The sequence below is a fragment of the Polypterus senegalus genome, unplaced genomic scaffold (genome assembly GCF_016835505.1).
Source record: "Polypterus senegalus isolate Bchr_013 unplaced genomic scaffold, ASM1683550v1 scaffold_703, whole genome shotgun sequence".
In the NCBI taxonomy this organism is placed as follows: domain Eukaryota; kingdom Metazoa; phylum Chordata; class Cladistia; order Polypteriformes; family Polypteridae; genus Polypterus; species Polypterus senegalus.
The window spans coordinates 28,900-48,585 of NW_024385845.1; the positions used below are offsets into that span (position 1 = coordinate 28,900).

Here is a 19,686-nt window from a genome sequence, read left to right on the forward strand (position 1 = left end):
CTATTGTTATGTAGTAACCTGCTCAGAACGCTGGCACAAAAAAATAAAAACAAATAATAAAGTAATAATAATACAAGAAAGACACCACATGAAAATAAAATATACGACGACAAGCACAGCAGGTAACATTCACAAACTAACTTACGTCCAGCCGTCCATCACAGGGTCCAGTCATGAGAGCACAAATTCAGAGTGACCACAGCTGGGATGTGCGAGCGAAACCCCCTTATAGAGACAGGAAAAGGCGAGGGGTTTGATCTCCAGCTCAGCTAAGCACTGCACCACCCAGCAGACCTAACGATACGTCTACACTTGACTTCTACAGTACATTAACACAGAGGTGCAGCTCAGAGTGCCCCCCAAACAAGAGAAGACGCATTACAAAAGAAAAGAAAAGTTACAGAGGCAAAGGTCAGCGTCCAGTCTGAAAATATCCCGTACACTACGGACAAAAGGCCAAAGAAAAGGGGAAAACAAAGAAATCACAGTCGGCACGGATGATGGGGAAGGTAAACTTGTGGGGTCCCCCGGCCAAAAGACCCCCCAACGACGTTACTCATTACTATCTACACAGGACACGACTTCCTTGAAGACTGCCAACAGCAGGCGTCGCCCTATGGCGCCTTTCCATAAGGGAACACCTTGTCAGGGTGCTCTCCAGGTAACGGTTCTTCTTATAAAAGGTTAAGCATCTCACGCAGGGTCACTCAGTGGTGGGCACTGAATAGCAACCCAGAAACTTACATCAGTTTTACAACAAATCCAAATCCACCGCACCACAACCCTGGCATGAACTTAAACTCTTAAATAACAGTGAACCGCACTGAGCTGCCAAATGCAGCGGTCAGCCTGACGGAGCAGCGATGTCAAGTCATTGGCGACTACGGGGGGAGGCCTGTGTGGAGTTTGCATGTTCTCTCCGTGGCTGATCAGACTTGGACACGCGTCACAACTGGCCAGACGCTTGAAGAATGCAGTTTAATGTAAAGCAATGCAAAGTGCCACACACGTGGGCAACAGGAACATCAATTATAAACACGAGCTGGGAGACCACGAGCTACAGGAAGCAACCTCTGAAAAAGATTTAGGGGTCTATGTTGACAAAACATTTATCAACTAAGCGATGTACAGAAACCATTAAAAAGGCAAATAAAATGGTATGTCATAAAAAGCGATGCTGTTCTGCTCAGACTATATAATTCACTAGTTAGAACACATCCGGAGAGCTGTGTGCAGTCCAGGACACCAACCAACACGAACAACATGGCAGCAACTGAAGCTGAGCAGAGGAGAACAACCAAGTGCATCCCAGGATGTTAAAGGACGTGTCATACGGTGACGCACTCAGAGAATGAAACCTGTTTGCTCTCCAGCAGAGGAGACTGCACCTCCAGGTCTTCAACATCTCAAAGAAGATCCCACAGAACAGTGAATCACATACTCGAGGACACCTAGTGGAGACTAAGGGCAAGTGTCCCTACTGGCTGAAGGAAGCACTTCTGCATACAGAAACCTGTGGAGATCCGGAACAAAGTTCAGAGACATGGAGTTTGAAGCAGAAACCTGGACAACCTTTAAGAGTGATCTGAATGATATTGGGACAGCTTAGTCATTAGTTAAAGAAAAAAAGTGACAAACAGCCTGAATCAAATTTCTTACGTTTTATGTTCACATTCAGAAGACATGCAGGTTAGCTGGATTGGCAGTGTTAAATCGTTAGAGCGTCTTAACTTGTTAAACTTATTCAATATATATATATATATATATATATATATATATATATAAATATAAATATTGGTCCTGTGTGTGTGTTCACTCTGTGATACTCGGTGTTACTCCTGCCTGTGCCCATTCGATTGCAGGGGTTGGTTCCAGCTGAATCCGTGACCCTGCCCTGGCTACGCAGGCTTAAAAAATGGATGGATGGCGACAACTGCAATATTGTAATGTTTAGACATGAAAATGGGATGAAATTAAGCGACTTAAAAGAAACTTTTGAGAGTTGATACACCCGAGCGAACTTCTGTCCTTCATCCCCTGGGGCATCCCAATGACTAAAAGGCGACGAGAGTGCCTACTGGATATTTTGAGTCTGTTTATTCTTCGTCGTTTTTTTATTCTGCCGTCATATCTAAAAATGGGTTCCGAGTTTCATCTTGTCACGATCAGCTGATGCCTAAATGACTTTCTGTTCCCGGTCATTTAAATATACGTCCTATGGACCGACTGCAGACGTCTGTCCGGCTCATTAGTCGCCTCGACTCGCTGCTGCACTGGCTGAGGAGGTCGTCCTTTTTCTAATTCACACTGTGGAGTTTCTCACTAGCGGCTTCTCAGCCCTTCTTGCAGCACCAGCGCAACACGTCGCGGCTCGACTCGAATATTAAGAGATCGGGACCCCTGCATGCTAGGAAGGAGATCAGAGTGGAAAGCCGGCAACACGGGTTCGATCACCGGACGCAGCATTCCTAACTTCCGACTCTAGAATTGCTAATAAACAGAACAAATCACGTCAGGTTTCAGTAATAAACAGACGCCGCGCGTGGACGCATCTTCGGTCTCGATCTTTGGAAGCAACCCAGTGCCCGCGATCTCGCCAGTGCAAGTCAAAAGAACAGCTGCTCCAGGTCGGCCTAGCTAGCACCTCCCGGCCCGGCCCGGCCCACTCACCTCCTCGGCATGCTTCCTCAACGCTTTCTCCCGCTCGTACTGGGTGATTAGCTGCTCGTTGTCCTCCTTGAGCAGTTCCAGCTCCACTTCGTGCTCCTGGTTCTCGGCAAACACCGAGTCGAGGTTCTCCAGCACGGCCACCACCAGGGGCATGAGCTCTTTCACCACGTCCTCGTCGTACTTGCCGATGAGCCGCTCGAACTCGCGGTAGATGGAGCTGGCCAGGCCCGAGACCCGTTCCGACATCATCGCCGCTGTCCCCGGGTCGTCCTGGTACACCACTCCGTCCTCTAACTCCATTTTCTTTCTTTCTCGCTCTCTCTCTCTCTCCTCCCCCGTTTGTCGGATTCGCGAGTGAGCAAACGCCTTCAAATGCACACTGGATCCCCCAAGACGAGTCCAACATTAAAAAAAAAATGAAAATATCCGGACAAGTGGCAGTCCCTCCCTTAAAGGGACCGAGTAGCTTTTTCCTCCCTCCCTGCCTGCCTGCCTGCGCTCCTCCGTCTGCTCTCAGCTGAGTTGTTGATGAGGCACTCGCCCGGTGACGTCACGCGCTAGCGACGCGGGGGATGGCAGGCGGGAGTCGGGAAGCGGGAGGAAAGCGGCGCGCTGTCTTCAAACTTGCCGCCCTGTTCGGGAACGCGGCGAGCTGCTGCAACCCGCCGTCACGCTGGCGTGGCCTAACCCGACCCGGGGGCTCGTGACTGATGTCAAAGTCGGGGAAGGAGCGTCCGTGCCCGCAGACGGGATCCACACCCTGGCATCACAGAGTGCCACTCCTCAAAAGATAAGTCTGGGCATTTCTGTAAGAAAGATTCAATCTTATTGAGCGCATTTTCTATTGTCACTCTGCCTATTATGGAGTGCCTTTCACTTCTATCTATCTATCTATCTATCTATCTATCTATCTATCTATCTATCTATCTATCTATCATATAGTGCCTTTCACTCTATCTATCTATCTATCTATCATTATATAGTGCCTTTCACTCTATCTATCTATCTATCATTATATAGTCCTTTCATATCGATCACGATTATTCTGTTGAGTGCCTTTAATCTAGCGATTGTATTCTTGTATGCGGGTATTTCACATAATCTGTCAGTCTGTCTGTCTATATTTTATCTATAATTTTGAATGCCTAATATAGCGCCTGTCCTAAGTTTCGACGCCATTTAATTCCTTTTATTACACAGAATGCGTATGTATGACGTTGCCCACTCGGGTCAGATGAGTAAATATCCCATTCCCTCAATACCCCCAGCCCATCACCATCATCATCACCGATCTGCCGCTGTGGCATGTCTGGTGCTAAGGTTATTTCGAATGACTTTTAATGTGACAAACACGCAGTTCTTTAGAAGTCTTGCCCAGCCGATGCCTGTCCGAGTTGCCCACGCTCACGGAGTGGCACCGCCGGCGGGCTCCAGTGGTCCGCTCGTTTAGTCCTCCTGCACGCTGCGAAATTCCTGGAGAAAAATCCAAGCGCGGATAACACACCCAGCTATCGGAAATGACTGAAATGACCCCCCACACCCCTTGTCTCGACCCCCCGGACATTGCGGCTGGTGGAAGTTTGCGCAGTCTGCCCCCATACCTGGCCCTGGATGTCGCCCACTTCACTGTCCCTACTCTTCGAGGTCGACTAGGAATTGTTTTAAGTTTGTGGCGCCGTGGACGTCAGGCGCTTTACATTCATTTCTAAAAGCCGCCTTCCTACTTCCATTCGAACAAATTGCGGCAGTGGCTGTCACCTCTAAGAATTGGTGGTGTAGATTGAAAATGATTATCTATTTGATCGATTTCCAAAGATCGGCAAATTGTATATCTTAAATAAAATTTAGTAAGAACTAGCAGCATTTAGTCTCATTTCATGTTCCTGAAATTCTCACATCCGTCGCTCAATGAAAAGACATTACACATATGTATGTATGTATGTATGTATGTATAGATTTCCACACCACTTTAAATTCTTCTTCTTCTTCTTCTTTTCCCACTTCTGTGCGGAGCCTACTTTAACAGCTGGCCAATGCCTGTTGGTTCATTTGTTGAAACAGTACATTTATGTGTATCAGTTTGTAATGAATTATCCATCCCAGTTCCGAGTCCACTAGACGGGCACGAAGAGCAACACTGGCCACAAAGTAGGAGCCAAACCTGGACGGGACGCCAGTCTAATGGGGTATTCATACATCCCTCCGTCCATTTTGTAATAAGCTTAATCAGTTTAACTATTCAATGAATTCTTCTGAAAAATGTTATCCACAAAAAAAAAAAAAAAGGTACACCTGTAGTGCCACCTTGTGGCCATCAAGACAAGACTATAAATGTGAACCTGAACCTGACTTTTTTTTTTACTATTAATATTTTTTCCATGAATCAAACATCTAAAGGCATGGGCAGAGGATCTGGTGTGCAGGTGCTGCCTGTGTTAGGTGGGTTTTTCTCCCAGATCCCTAAAAGATGCACAGGTTAGGTAAAACAGCACTTTCCAAACTGGCCAGTGTGAGAGGACCCTACGATGGATGTGTCTCCTGCCTTGTGTCCATGGCTGTTGAGGAAGGCACTTGCTCTCATGGTGACCCTGAAACTACATCGAGTGAGTTTGAGAACATGATGTTTAAATGATGTACTGTGGAAGCTGGCCTGGACACAGACAGGCAGACACGCCAATGTCACCCAACACACGTTTATTATACATTATATACACAGTGTTCACAAACCCCGTAAGTCCCCAAAGTCCTGGCCTCTTCCCAATGCCTCAGTCTCTTCAGGCCGCCTCCTGCCTCCTCCAGAGACCTCGTCCACTACACTCCCGACTCCAGCCATCGTATGAAGGGAGGCGGCCCCTTTTATACCCACCCAGATATGCTGCAGGTGCTTCCCGGCAATCTCCCACCGACACGCCCCAGTGTGGCAGAAGTGCCGACTGCGTACCCAGAAGCACTCCGGGTGTCCCCAGTCTTCTTCCCCCCGGCTCTTCTGGGTGTGGCGGAAGTGCTGAGGTCCAGGGCTCCAAAGGCACGGCCACGGGCCCCTACAGGGTTGAGCTTCTAAGCTCTGTACTCATGGCCCCCAAAGGAACCAGGGCGGTCGCCCCCACATGGTCTGGGGAAGGCGTAAGCCCTCCTCCGGTCTTCCTAGGCGTCCCAGCCGGGTCGCTACCCCAACCATCTCCGACAGTACGTAAAGTCATATGGGACACTAACACAAAAATATCTCGTGGTTTAAAGTGAAATCAGTGTAACACGTGATAGAAAAGTGTTCATTACAATATACAGCTTCACTCTTGGTGAAGCCGTACGATCAAAGTTAGTCTCTGCTGAGTTACGATTTTACTGAACCTGCAGACAAAAAATAGTTAAGTTGTCATTTGTGTTGCTATTCAACTTCAAGTTGCCTTGTGGCACGTTCTTTACAATACAATACAATACAATTTGTTTTTGTATAGCCCAAAATCACACAAGAAGTGCCACAATGGGCTTTAACTGACCCCGCCTCTCGACAGCCCCCCAGCCTCGACTCTCTAAGAAGACAAGAAAAAACTCCCCAAAAAAACCCTTGCAGAGAAAAATGGAAGAAACCTCCAGAAAGGCAGTTCAAAGCGAGACCCCTTTCTAGGTAGGTTGGGTGTGTTGGGACGTTCTACCCATGCCCCGGTGAGGCTAATTCAGCTCATTGTACTTCACACACCTCCATGACCTGGCACCACATCTGCTGTCCTTGTGGCTAGTGCTGCTGGGATAGGCCATTGTGCCCTGTGACCCTGAACTGGAGTGAGGGCGTTTGAATGGTACGTCATGTTATGCTTAGGTACGTTATGTTACGTTACACGAGCTTTTGTGCTGTTATTGTTATATTTTCAGCCCAGGTGTGTTCCCCGACTTATGTTTATTTTCCTTTTCCGTGTCTTCTTTGTTTTTTGTAAAATATTATTTTTCCAAGTATTCACTGCATTTACAGTTTGTCATTTGTGTTCTTTTTTGCTATCTGCGTATCATTTGTTTCCCTGCATTCCATGCAGTTTGTGGGTGGATTCCCCAGGAGGCGGAGCCACCCTGACATCAGCGTTGAAGGCCCGCCCTCAGCCTACGTATGTATATGGAAGCTGGAGAGAGCGCCTTGCTGCGTTTCGCTGTCATCGGGAGAGAGCACAAGTGTGAGTATCGACTTTCTGAAATTTTCTTGCTTCTGTCTTTGGTTCTTGATTGTTGATTTCATTAAAGAAAAATGCTCTGTTACGTTTTAGCCAGGGTTCCTTAACCTGCCTTATGTTTCTATTCCTTTTCCTTGTCTTTTTCATTCATTTTTTAGCACAATTGTCTTGGTTACAATGTGGTTCTGTCCAGTTACTTTGTAGATATGTTGAGTGTATTGATGCTTTTTGGTTTTTAAGAATATTTATGTACTGTCACTTTAAATGTCATCATGTCCCCTGTGTTTTAGGAGTGGAACCGCAAGGGGCAGGGCCACAAAAGAAGGCTGGCCAGTGTGTCCAGTGTGGTTCATTGTTGAGTGGAGTTTGGAGTTCATTTCCATAAATATTGCTTTGTGGTTTTTGCTCAGGATTTAGCCTTTGGTGTGTGGATAAGGACTTGTTCACTAAGGACGGTCATTTTGGTAACTCTTTTTTTGGGCATTTCTGCTATTTATATATATATATGCAGTATCGATATATAAAATGCAACGTCTGTCTGTATATCTGTCCACTTTTCACAAGAGAACTATTTTCTTTGTTTTTTCTAGAATAGCTTGAACATTCCAGTTGATTTTGTGACTTCTCTCATTGCGCTAAGTATCATAGTGCGCTTACAGTACCGATTTATTTGTGCGAATCTGGGCCTCAGGGCATATCTTACCTCCGCTTAGCTAGCAAACGAGAAAGCAACTTAACGGATTCAGATTGTTTTTTTTTTCTAGAATTTGCTTGAACATTCCAGTTGATTTTATGACTCCTCTCACCGGCTAAGAATCAGAGTTTGCTTGCAGGAGCGATATATTCGCACTAATCAGAGACAGAGGCTGTGGGCCGAGGGGAGTGGGGAGCCGGGAAGGGCCCTCCTCGCTGTCCTTTTTCACTAATACGTGGACTGAGCTGTGGGGCCAGGCTAGTATATCTATATACTGTCTATATTTGGCTTTTGTAAAATAAAACCCTCTTTTATAATCTTGTCTTAATGCCAGAGTTTTTCACAGTTACTCTCCTTGGTAAGATATTCTTCATATATTTTGGGACATTTCTAATTACTTTGCCTGTCATCTTTGTTTGGGGCCTCCCATTTTTTAGGGTCAGATTCCTCTGTTTTGGGGCAGGCCAGGTAGGACAGCTTTCTGAGGGTTTTTGACATTTTGGTATCAGAATCACAACACACTGCTGCCTTATTTTAGAATTGCGAATACGTATTTTATAAAGATTTTTGTTTTGGACTTGTGTCATCTAGCCAGATGGTATACAGTTCCTCCCCCTAGAGGAGCATTTTTTGAACGTTATAAACTATATTTTGAACTTTTCAAGCCAAAAACCCCTTTTAGGCCTGTGTAGGCAGAAGCAGACCAGTAGAGTTTGGGGTCAGGCTGCCTAGGGGGTCTATTTTTAGGCCAGGTAGGGGAGGTCCTGGCCTGGTTTATGGATCTTTTTCAAGGCCTCACACCATGTTGCCATTTTTGTGAGCTGCTCATTGTAACAGTCACCTCACTTTGTATTACGTTATCTTATGTTCTCTTTAGATACTGTAAGCTTACACTGGCCTGCATGCCCCGAGCCTCTGCCACAGGAAGGCGACTTCAGAATGGAAATGGCTGCATAAGAAGATGTACAGAAGGATTGCCAAGAGTGTTCACAGTGTGAACACATAACACCGTGTGAATCAGCGGCATGCACACATCTGCTAGAGTTGCTTGCTTCTCTAATTGTCCACCTCTCAGACTAAGTCTACTGGTGTAATGCCACGGTGCCATCCAGGTAATCATTCTTTGACTTACTTTAGTTGTTGTCATCTCCCAGTGCATGGGAGTTTGTGTGATCTCTCTGTGGTAAAAACACAACTAGGCTGAACAATACGAGTGGCCATGTGTGTCTGTGTACCCTGTGTTAGACTGGCATATCATCTGAGATTGGGTCATGCATCACAGCCTTTACACCCACTACTTTGGCTTTGGAAATTTCCTTGTAGCAGACATGATCTCATAACATCCTGCAGAAATGACACCACGTTAGAATTAGGGCAAAAACTACGAGGTGGCCACATTTCATAAATCACCACCACAATGTCAGATGTTGACCTGGCAGGATGGGGGTCACAGTTTGTATGAGGCGATAGACCCCACAATATGTGTGCAATTTGATTTGGTCTTCTTCGTTTTCATTTTCACGTGGCCATGGGCACATAATGCATGTGACACAAACTTCTAGTGAAATCCACCAGGTGCCACCCGATCAGGTTCCCCTGTCCAACAGTTCTCCTCCACTTCCCAGCATGTATTTGCAGGAGGACGGACTCAACGTGGTGCCTAAAGTAGGGAGCTGACATTCTGTTGGGCTCATTTTGTCTGGTGCTTGATCCACTTGCTCTTTCCATTTCATACAACAGGTGGATTGAAAGTTGCAGACTAGTAACAGGAATGGCGGATTTCTGCATTGCCGTTTTGTTTGTTCTCGTACTGTATGATCATCATCCTGCCACTTTATCAAACACATTAGATTCCATCAAGTGTCACACATTAGTGTCTACTTTGAGCACAACTGGCTTCTCATCATTTTTGGGGACAAACAATCACAGAAACTTTGAAACGCTTCAGAGGTCTGAAATCTTAAAGCCAACATATAAGAAAGGGGACTGAATTAAAAATACCCCTAATGGTTGAATTTCAGTGATGTCTTTCAAGCCGACATGTTTCAAAAAGGTCTTTCTTTCATGAAGATCAGACATTCACACAAGCTTAAAATAAATCCAGAATGTTGTAAGCTATTTATTAACCTTTAACATTTGCACAGATCTGCAGTGTGTGTTAGAACATACACTCATATACAGTACACTGTAGACACGGCTCATCATTAAAATCACGATGTATAGAAATAAGCCCTGCCTACAGTGTATCTACAGTATAGGGCGACTCCCACAATCCCTTGGGGTTTGTCATGTTTCTTTTTTTTCATTTTATTGATTTTATTGTAATCATTTCCATACAAATAGATCACTTTTTACAAAAAAAAAAATAGGACTGAAAACAAATCAACCCCCACCCCTGAGAAAGAGAGCATGGCCAACGGACTAAAACTTAAAAATAGTAAAAATAAATAAATTGATGAGTTTATTAGGCAGTGTGACAGATAGGGGGTGCTGTCGTCCCCTTGAACCCTCGGACCAGACACCAGATAAAAGTCCAATATAATGACTTTTTATTCTAATAAAGTGCACAAAGCACCCTTCACTCCACAATACAATAAATCCCAATAATCAAATCCTCCACTCCCAGACGCATTGTCACCCTTCCTCCCAACTCAGCTCACACCTTTATAGTCCTTGACCGGAAGTGCTTCTGATTCCCCAGTCCATGTGATACCCCAGCACTTCCGGGTCAGGTGAAAACTCCTCTTTTTCTTCAGCCCGGCAGTACTTTATTTCTTCCGTCCTCGTGACTGTGAAGTACTTCCGGGCCCTACTGAACATACGAGTCCTTGAGCCTCCCTGCAGCGTCCTCTGGTGGCCCCCACGGTATCCAGCAGGGCTGTGAAGGAAAACTCCAAGGTCCATGATGCCCTGCTGGAATTCAGGGGATCGCCACGTTGCAGGGAGGGCTCCACCTGGCGGCTTGGGGATATTGGCCGCGATAAGCTGCCAGCTTATGTATACATGGAGAAGGGTTTGTCATGTTTCATCCAGGGCTTATGTTTATGTTCTTTTTCATTTCATTTTGGCTGTTTTGAAATTAGTTTTCACGTTCTTTATTTATTTATTTTTTTTCACGTATTATATGGTATTGCCTCGCTTCTCGGGTCCTCCCTGCATGGAGTTCTCCCCGTGTCTGTGTGGGTTTCCTCCAGGTGCTCCAGTTTCCTCCCACAGTCCAAAGACATGCAGGTTAGATGTATTGGCGATTCTAAATTGTCCCTAGTGTGTGGGTGTGTGTGTGCCCTGCGGTGGGCTGGCGCCCTGCCCAGGGTTTGTTTCCTGCCTTGCGCCCTGTGTTGGCTGGGATTGGCTCAAGCAGACCCCCGTGGCCCTGTAGTTAGGATATAGCGGGTTAGATTATGGATGGATGGATTATATGGTATTCATTTATGGTATATTTATAGTTTCTGGGTATTCTTGTTTTCGGTGAGTCGAATTCCCCAAGAGGCGGGGCCACCATTAAATCGCTCTACCTTTATGTTCTGGCTGATGATTTCAGCGTCTCAGAGATTCATTGAGGGTTGAGGAGTTCAGATCAAGCCTCATGCAAGTTTAGTTTTTCATTTCTGGTTACTGATTTTTACCTCTGTTTATTGCATTTTTGCGTTCAGATATTTGAATTTGTTAACTTTTAGTCATGCCCTTTTGACTTTTTTTTTTTTACCATGTTTTTCCCATTCCTTGCCATTGTTGTTCTCATTTTGTTCATTATAAATAAATTCCTTATTTATAAAGATTCTTCATGTGCCTTTGTCTTCTCAAACCAGAGGTTTACAGGTATCCTCTCCCTTGAAGGGCATTTTTTTTTTTTTATCTGTTTTGAATTTTTGAAGTGTTGTTTGAAATGTTAAAGCCAGGGCCTGTGCAGGCCTCAAATTCTGCCTTTTGTGTTTGGTGTCAGGCTGCCTGGGGTGAGGACTGCTTGTAGGCAGAGCAGTAAAGTCCTCGTCTTAGTTTTGAAGTCTGCTCCCCTTTGTGACAGTTTTGTGTTGCAGATATCAGGTCACGGATCTATAAATCAACTGATTGAATTTAAAATCGATTAAACACATTAAAACTCTCTGCAAATCTAAGGTGGCCCAGGTGTATTCTATTTTATTGGGATTTCGTACTTTTTGTACTTAATTTGTGTTTACATTTTCATTGGTTATATCATTGCATCGCAATACGTGGCAACCACAAAAATGGTTTTAGTAGCAGCAAACGTAGCCCGGTGCAACTACTCCATTGGGTTAACTCTGTTACGTTACGTGTGTGCTGGCTCGGAAAGAAAACACGCCATATTCATTGAAGCAGATGTAGAAAACAATTACAAACGTATAAGAAGAGTCAGGGCACCAACAAGGTGGACCCCATTTAATGGCAGGCCATTTACCACAATGCAAGAACAAAAACAAAGAGAATAGCACCAGTCAGGAGAAAAACGTCTCACGCAGACACAAGTCTGTTATGATTGCCTGCGTCTGCTGGGTGGTTGGTTTAAGAGGGTCCCGGACGGAAGAGGATGAGCAGCAGTGACGTCGTCAGATCTGAGAACACGACAGGGAAAGATATTTGAGCAGCAGTGCGGACCTGTGGTTTGGGGTGGAATTACAGGTACAATTAAAAGTGTCCCCTTTGCATGCGAGTCCCTCGTTTGCTTCATCTTAGGGAAGCCCACCTCATATAATTTACACGTGCAGCACATTGTGTTTCTGAATTTTTGGAACTTGTGGCCTGCTGAGGGTCTCTGAGTGGAGGCAGTGCTGGGGGCTGCATTGACAGCCTTGGGTTAGCCCTGTGGTACTCCACTCCAGTCTTGAAGGTCTGCATTGGCTGCAGGTTCTTGCTTTAAGCTCATTTTTAATCAGAACTCCTTCATTTACTATTATGTTTTTTTATGGGGGGTTTAGTTTATTTATTTGTTATGCTTCAAACCCCCCCTTACTTGCCTAGATTAGTTTTAGAGCTGCATTTCAGTTTTAAATGTTGGTAAAATGGCAGTGGGTAGCGTTGCTGCCTCGCAGTTAGGAGACCCTTAAGGGTTCGCTTCCCGGGTCCTCCCTGTGTGGAGTTTGCATGTTCTCCCCGTGTCTGCGTGGCTTTCCTCCCACAGTCCAAAGACATGCAGGTTAGGTGCACTGGCGCTCCTAAATTATCCCTAGTGTGTGCTTGGCGTGTGTGTGTGTGTACACCCTGCGGTGGGTTGGCACCCTGCCCGGGGTTTGTTTCCTGCCTTGCGCCCTGTGTTGGCTGGGATTGGCTCCAGCAGACCCCTGTGACCCTGTAGTTAGGATATAGCAGGTTGTAGAATGGATGGATGTTGCCAAAATCTACAATGTGATAAAGATGTGTCTTGGAAGAATGAACGCACTAACAAGCCATTGAATTAAATACTTAGTTTCATTTTCTGCTAGGCCTGCCTTCTAATTATGACTCTGGCTGAAATGAAAACCTGCAGCCACTGCGGTCCTCCAGGCCCACAGTTGAGCCCCCCTATGTCCTTAAACGGAAGACCACAATAAGCAGGCCCTTCTGTCTTGAATGACAAGCGGTGCACAACATGGAAGCCTTAGAGCAGACCTACTTATTCTCAGTTCTCTGCTGTTTTCCTCTTCCGTTTCTTTCACAAATGAACACACACAAGTGTAAATGGAGTTACATTACAAGTCCAAGGTGGGTCTGCTCAGGCTTTATAACGCACTGGTGAGGCCTCATCTGGAGTACTGGGTGCAGTTTGGGTCTCCAGGCTACAAAAAGGACAAAGCAATGCTAGAAAAGGGTCCAGAGAAGAGCGACGAGGCTGAGTCCAAGGTTATGAGGGAAAATTCAAAGAGCTGAGCCTTCACAGAGATGATGAGGTGACCTGACTGGAGTGTTTCAGTTTATGAAGGGAATCAGTCCAGTGGATCGAGAAGGTGACTTTAAAGTGACTTCAGCAAGAACACAGGGAAACTGTTGGAAAACTCAAACAAACATTAGCAAGTTTTTCTTCACAAAGAGAACCACAGACACATGGAATAAGTGACCAAGTGGACAGTAGGACTTCAGGGACCTTCAGAACTCGACTTGATGCTAAGTTGAAGGAATTAAGTGGACAGGACTACTGGCAGGCTCTGTTGGGCTGAATGGCCCGTTCTTGTCCAGATTGTTCTGATGTTCTAAAACAATTAGATGGTGAGATGCTTGTTCCTTTTTTGTCTGCAGCTCAGTTAACTGGCAGCTGATTTAGAAAACGAAGCAATAAATCAAAGCAGTGAACGCAGCTATAAAACTAAAGGGATGGAAGTCTTACCAGGCTGCTTAACTTATGGGATCAGCTTTGCAACCAGGAGGTGAGGTTAGGAACCACCTTTGCAGGACATCTGTAATGTTAGTCCCATCTGAATCGCTCATGTCAGTAACTTTTTATGGACTGTGCATTCATGTCTTTACTTTGTATAAAAAAATAACCCTAGGTTACCAAGGTCCTCGGGTAATAAATACGCCGGCCTGTGCATCAAACGTGTTGTGAACTGAGAGGAGAGAACTGCTGGTACTCCTTGTCATGTGTGCTGAGTGACAGGGGAGGACCTGTAGGATGGCACAACTTATATTACATTTTGGGGTGGGGGGGTGTTGTAGGGTCACAAGGACCCCTCCTTAGATGTGCATACGGACATGTTGTTTTTAGAAATAAGGGTTGCTTATGTGCTCCGAAATGACAGGACACGCCGGTCGGTACGCATGCATTAACTACCAGTCCTCATCAGGCAAGAATGGGGGAAATGCAGCCCAATGCCTGCACCTCCTGGTGTAAAACCAATCCCATCCAAATAGACCTTAAAGTAAGACACATAAATATTAAGAATCTTGTTTGGAACAAAACCTGTAGGCACTGCTGTCTTCCAGGTCTGAACCTGAGGTCCACTGCTCTGAAGAATCATTACGCTGCCTCCTGTTGGTCGTCCTACAAGATCACCGGGGGCAGAGGGCAACCTCATGTCCCGCATTCCTTCACTTATGTTGAGGTTGCGGACCTTCATCTATTCCATGCAAGGATTACACAATATGTTTTGAAATGTATGGGTTCAAAACAGAAGAATGAATTATTTTCAAAAGCTGATCGAAGTATTATGAAGTGGCACTTTAAATTATTCGTCACTCAAGTAAACATACACTTTATATAGAAACAACAGAATAAAGCGCACTGGCGACTGGACCCTACTGATCATCTGTATTATTATTAATAATAATAAATACTTGACCATTGCCTGTAAGCTGACAGGCATCCTCTCGATCAGATTCGTACTAATCGCCGCTCCACGAACGCACACAGCACAGCGAACCCGTCCACTGGCCGATGTTTCCACTCGGTTACAATTGTTACTCCACCGAGTACGGCAGCCGCCGGGGGCCAAATCATTTCTCAGAGGCTAGTGACTGATGAGTCACGGCGCTCCCAGCCAATCAGCGTTTGGAGGAGGCGGGTAATGCGCCTGCGCACTGTAAATATGTTAATTTTGTTGATACTCTGCAGGAGTGAATTTTTTTTTTTTTGCTTTTACTTTGCTTTTTTAGTTCTGTTTTTCTCGGCTGTGGGAATTGAGATTCGCCCGGGCGAATACAAAAACTCGGGCCGCTGGATGAGGGGCTGATGGAAAACGCACGGGATTTGGTAAGCCTAAAGGTTGGCAGTTTGAAATTTGGCTGGAGAGCCGAGGCTGCTGCTGCTGCTGCTTCTTCTCCTTCTCTTCTTTCCTTTGTTGTGATTGTCAGCCTGCTGCAACATAGGGGCAGCCGCGGAAAGGCCTGCGCCTGACGCGCGTGGAAGGGCTTTTAAACTGGGGGTCCCGAGCGAGGAGTTCAAGCCGGGCTGCTTTGGGAGCTTCGAGGCGGCCCCGTTGATTTGGATTCCCCCAATCCCCCCCCCGCTTTGGTCTGCATGTATAGTGGGGCTTTCATCTGGAGAGTAGTCCGTGGTGGAGAGCTCCGAGCTCCTGCACTGCTTCAGCGGTTCCCAAAAGATCACCGAGCTTTACGTTTTGTGTTTTCAAGTTTATGATCCCCCCTCCCCAACCCAGGGCCAGCGTCGCTTTTTAATGGCTGTCTGTACGGGGGACGGAGCTTATTAGGACGAGCACCTTCCGCGTCCAAAGGAGGTACTGGTATGCTGTCCTAGAAATAGAAAGTACCCAAATAGCGAAGTCCAAACTCTTTTTGTGTTGTAACGCTTTATAAAACGTCCATCGTCCGCTAAGAAGCGTTACTTCTACGGCACGGTGCAAGAAAGTTACATTTGGTGCAGCAACAGGTTTAGCGGTTGTGCACCTGTGGCCGTCAACTTTCTGTCACAACTGCTCGGCTCCCAAGGTCGAGGCACGTGAAGCGGAGAACTAAGAAGGGGCGCTAGATGGCTTCGATCCGCCACGCAGATTACATGGGAAAGGCGCTACGGACCGAGTTTGCACCACCTGTGCGATGCTGACACGCTGTTAGAACGACACCATTCGCAGTTTCTATATGGCGCCTTTCAGGGGGCAGGGCTGTGGTGCAAGTGTGTATTTGTGGTTAAATGATTTGCACCCAGTCACAGACTGAGCCAGATATCCGACCGATTTGGCCAACCCACTGCAGTGGAGTGATGGGACATTTAGCACAAGTAAGTCTTATAAATAGTACAATGAAAGATTTTATATGGCCAAGGAATATTTGGTACACTCCTGTCGATCTCTAACCCGCCTAATGACGTGTGTCCATGTAAACCACTCATTAACGCAGGTGTGCAGACCCTTCGCTTGGGCTCAGGTGCCTCCTTTTCCATTGATCATCGCTGAGATGTTGCGAGTCCACTTGAGGCCATTTCAGGTGATTGGACATATTGGGAAAGGCACACACCCATCTATAGACGCTCCACAGCTAACTAAGCCATGGGGACAAAGGAACTGCCTGCACCGCTTAGGGACGGGCTGGATCGTGTCGAGGCGCAGGCCTGAGGAACGCTACAGCAGTGAAGATCTCCAAGAGCACCGTGGTGTCAATAATTCTTAAATTCCTAGAGCTGCCTACCTGATCAGACTGAGCAATCGTTTGGGAAAGGACCTTAGTTAAATAAAAAAAGGTGACCAAGAACCCAATGGTCACTCTAGATGAGATGCAGGGAACCTGTGTGGAGAGGGACAGTCGCCACTGTGGCAATCCTCCAGACCAAAGCGTCTCCTCAGTAAAAGACACAAAGAAGCCTGCTTGGGATTTGCAGAAAGGCACCTAAAGGCCACACTTCTAAGCATCACATTTGGAGGCAACATCTGGCAGGACCAGTATAGTGGTGGTACATCAGGGACTGGGAGACTAGACAGGTTCAAGGGAAAGCTGAGAAGAGCAAAGTAACGATGTGCTGGACCGCTTCTTAACTCATTTACTTGATAATAACATTGGTAGTTTCCTGACAAGAACGCCTTTTCAATCATACACATAAATATGGGCCACCCTGTATGTATGCAGTATGTATTTATAGCAACACAAATACATTTTTCTTTTTTTGTGGACTAATTGTTTAAGTTCTGATGTGCACGTTGCCAGTCTAAAGAGCCACCCAGAAATGTCGGAGGCTTCCTTTACACTGAAACTTGAAAGGCAGGTTTCTAATTGCTTGTGTGCCTTGTTGATGAGACTTGGCCGCCTGCGTTGCTCCGGGGTTGAGACCGGATTGCCTCCTCTTTTCAGAAAGTCGCCGGCGTCTCGGTTTACGTTTGAGCTCCTGAGCGATTCTGCGTTTTTGTTTCTTCTCCTCGTATGCTTGTTTTTTTTCTTTGTCATACCGAATGTGTAGCAGATTAGGGTAGGGTTGCTGCCGGGTTGCCTTGCCCATGATTGTGTGCCTTTTTATTTTCTGAGCTTTTGTGTGAGAGCCGTTGTCACTTTCCATTTAACGCTTCATGTGACAGGCTTGCTGCTCAATGACAAAGGTAAGATGCAAGAACAATGGTGTCCGGCCACTTCCAAGGTCTGGGGCTCCAGGAGCCCACCATTAGATCTCACTTGGCCGCTGCTGGAGTTCTTGTGATGCTCAGCACCCCAGTAGTAATTCGTAGGCCGCTCCCCGGTTGGCCTGATTTTTTAATTTTTCTTTTAGGGGGCACTGGTGTGTACACTTTCTTAGATGAAGCTTAGACGCTCTCAGTCATCTACAGATAATAATAACCATTCTCCACCATACTGTGTGGAAAGCAAACCCTCCAAAAATGTCATTTGCATTCATTCAAGGCCTGGTGAAGCAGAGATGTGGGTAATGGGCCCTTATTTCTTTCCCAGTGAGTGGCAGGTGGGTCCTGCGGTCGAAGTTGGGACAACACAAAAAACGTTTATATCTTGTAGCATGAAAGAACAAACTGAAGTGACCACTTTAGAACTCCTTATAAACTCCAAATATGTGATCAATAATTAAAAGAAAGTCACCCAAAACTGGAAGGCCGCGTTTCTGCCTTGGCTTCATCAGAGCATTGGGAGGTCACAAGCATTTAGAGGTTTGCCTTTATAAATAAAACGCTAAACCTGCAAATGTGTTCTGGTAGACATCCCGAATTTTCAGAATTAGCTTTGTTTATTTATTTATTTATTTTTGTGTGTGTGTGTGGAATGTTAACTGCGTAGAAACCCACTATTGAAGTCTATGGATGACACCTTCATCTCGCATCCGTCAATGGACAGGAGATCCGCACGAAGTATGCAGGAAACCTCCAAACCCGACTCTAAGGACTGTCTTTGATAGACAGATAGATAGACAGATAGATAGATACTTGATTAATCCCAAGGGGAAATTCACAAACTCCAGCAGCAGCATTCTGATAAAGAACAATATTCAATTAAAGAGTGATAACAATGCAGTAGAACAGACAGACAATAGCTTTGTATAACGTTAACGTTTACCACCCGAGTCGCATAGTGTGGGGTCTCCTCAGTCTGTCGCTGAAGCTGCTCCTCTGTCTGGAGATGATCCTGTTCAGTGGATTCTCCATGATTGGCAGGAGTCTGCTCAGCGCCCGTCGCTCTGCCACGGATGTCAAACTGTCCAGCTCCATGCCTACAATAGAGCCTGCCTTCCTCACCAGTTTGTCCCTCTTCTTTATGCTGCCTCCCCAGCACACCACCGTGTAGAAGAGGGCGCTCGTCACAACCGTCTGGTAGAACATCTGCAGCATCTTATTGCAGATGTTGAAGGACGCCAGCCTTCTAATGAAGTATAGTCGGCTCTGTCCTCTCTTACACAGATCATCAGTATTGGCAGTCCAGTCCAGTTTCTCATCCAGAATTTACAGTGTCGGTGTCGCAGCTCTGCACCATTCTCATCTTTTTAAGATTAATCATTTTAAAGTGATGTTCACGATTATGTATGTCCAAGCAAACCTTTTCATTTTTGACGGGACCTTCTAAACATATTGGCGTTTGTGGCTCCTTAACAGCAAGCCGAGAGTTTCACAGAAGGTAAAGTGGCATGGAGACCAAGTGAATGAGCGAGCTGAAGTTTCTTGATTTGGATAATGAGATGTGAACACGTTACAGTACATAATTCACATGAATAACTAAGGGAAGACTCCAGGAGTGTGCCGCAGTGCTCAGTGTGTGACTGCGAAAAGCCACTTTGTTAACAAAAGAGGAGCACCACACTTACTCACTGGCTATGACATCTCTTAGATTTGGTCATTTTGATCTCCCAAGCTCCACATGTCTTTGCTCTTCATGCCGTAAATATTTACAGTTTCCTATCCGACGTTATCAAGTATAACATTCAACTGCACACCGATTTTGTAACCTTGGCACGTAGAACTCGAGTGGTCCAGTCTTTCGTTCCGTGACATTATCGTCGATACATGCGCACTTTGAGGAGTGATGTGTCCAGATTACCTGAACAGGGAAACACGCAGAAAAAGCGAAGGGGAATATTAAAACTGACCAAAGGACGCCAGGTGAAATGTTGGGGTACTAGCTGGTCTTAGCCCACTTAACTGACACGACGAAATAAGCAAAAAAGCAAGAGGCTCGCCGCGCACAACTAAAGTCAGCTTTACGCAGCCTGTCTAAGTCACACACACAAGCAGTAATGGAAGTGCTGACTTCATTGACTGCTTGGTCAAAATGCGACACCACCTTCCATAGTCTTCC

General features: G+C 45.9%; 1 protein-coding gene across 1 annotated transcript in view; it reads right to left on the reverse strand.

The window, feature by feature from the left end:
* The window catches only part of LOC120522472 (C-Jun-amino-terminal kinase-interacting protein 4-like), a 28,646-nt gene extending 25,436 nt beyond the window's left edge, over window positions 1–3,210 (reverse strand). Inside the window, exon 1 of the mRNA XM_039743400.1 lies at window positions 2,671–3,210. Coding sequence (XP_039599334.1) covers window positions 2,671–2,970 — 300 coding nt within the window. The 5' untranslated portion in view covers window positions 2,971–3,210. The remainder of the gene's footprint in view (window positions 1–2,670) is intronic.
* Window positions 3,211–19,686: the final 16,476 nt, after the last annotated feature.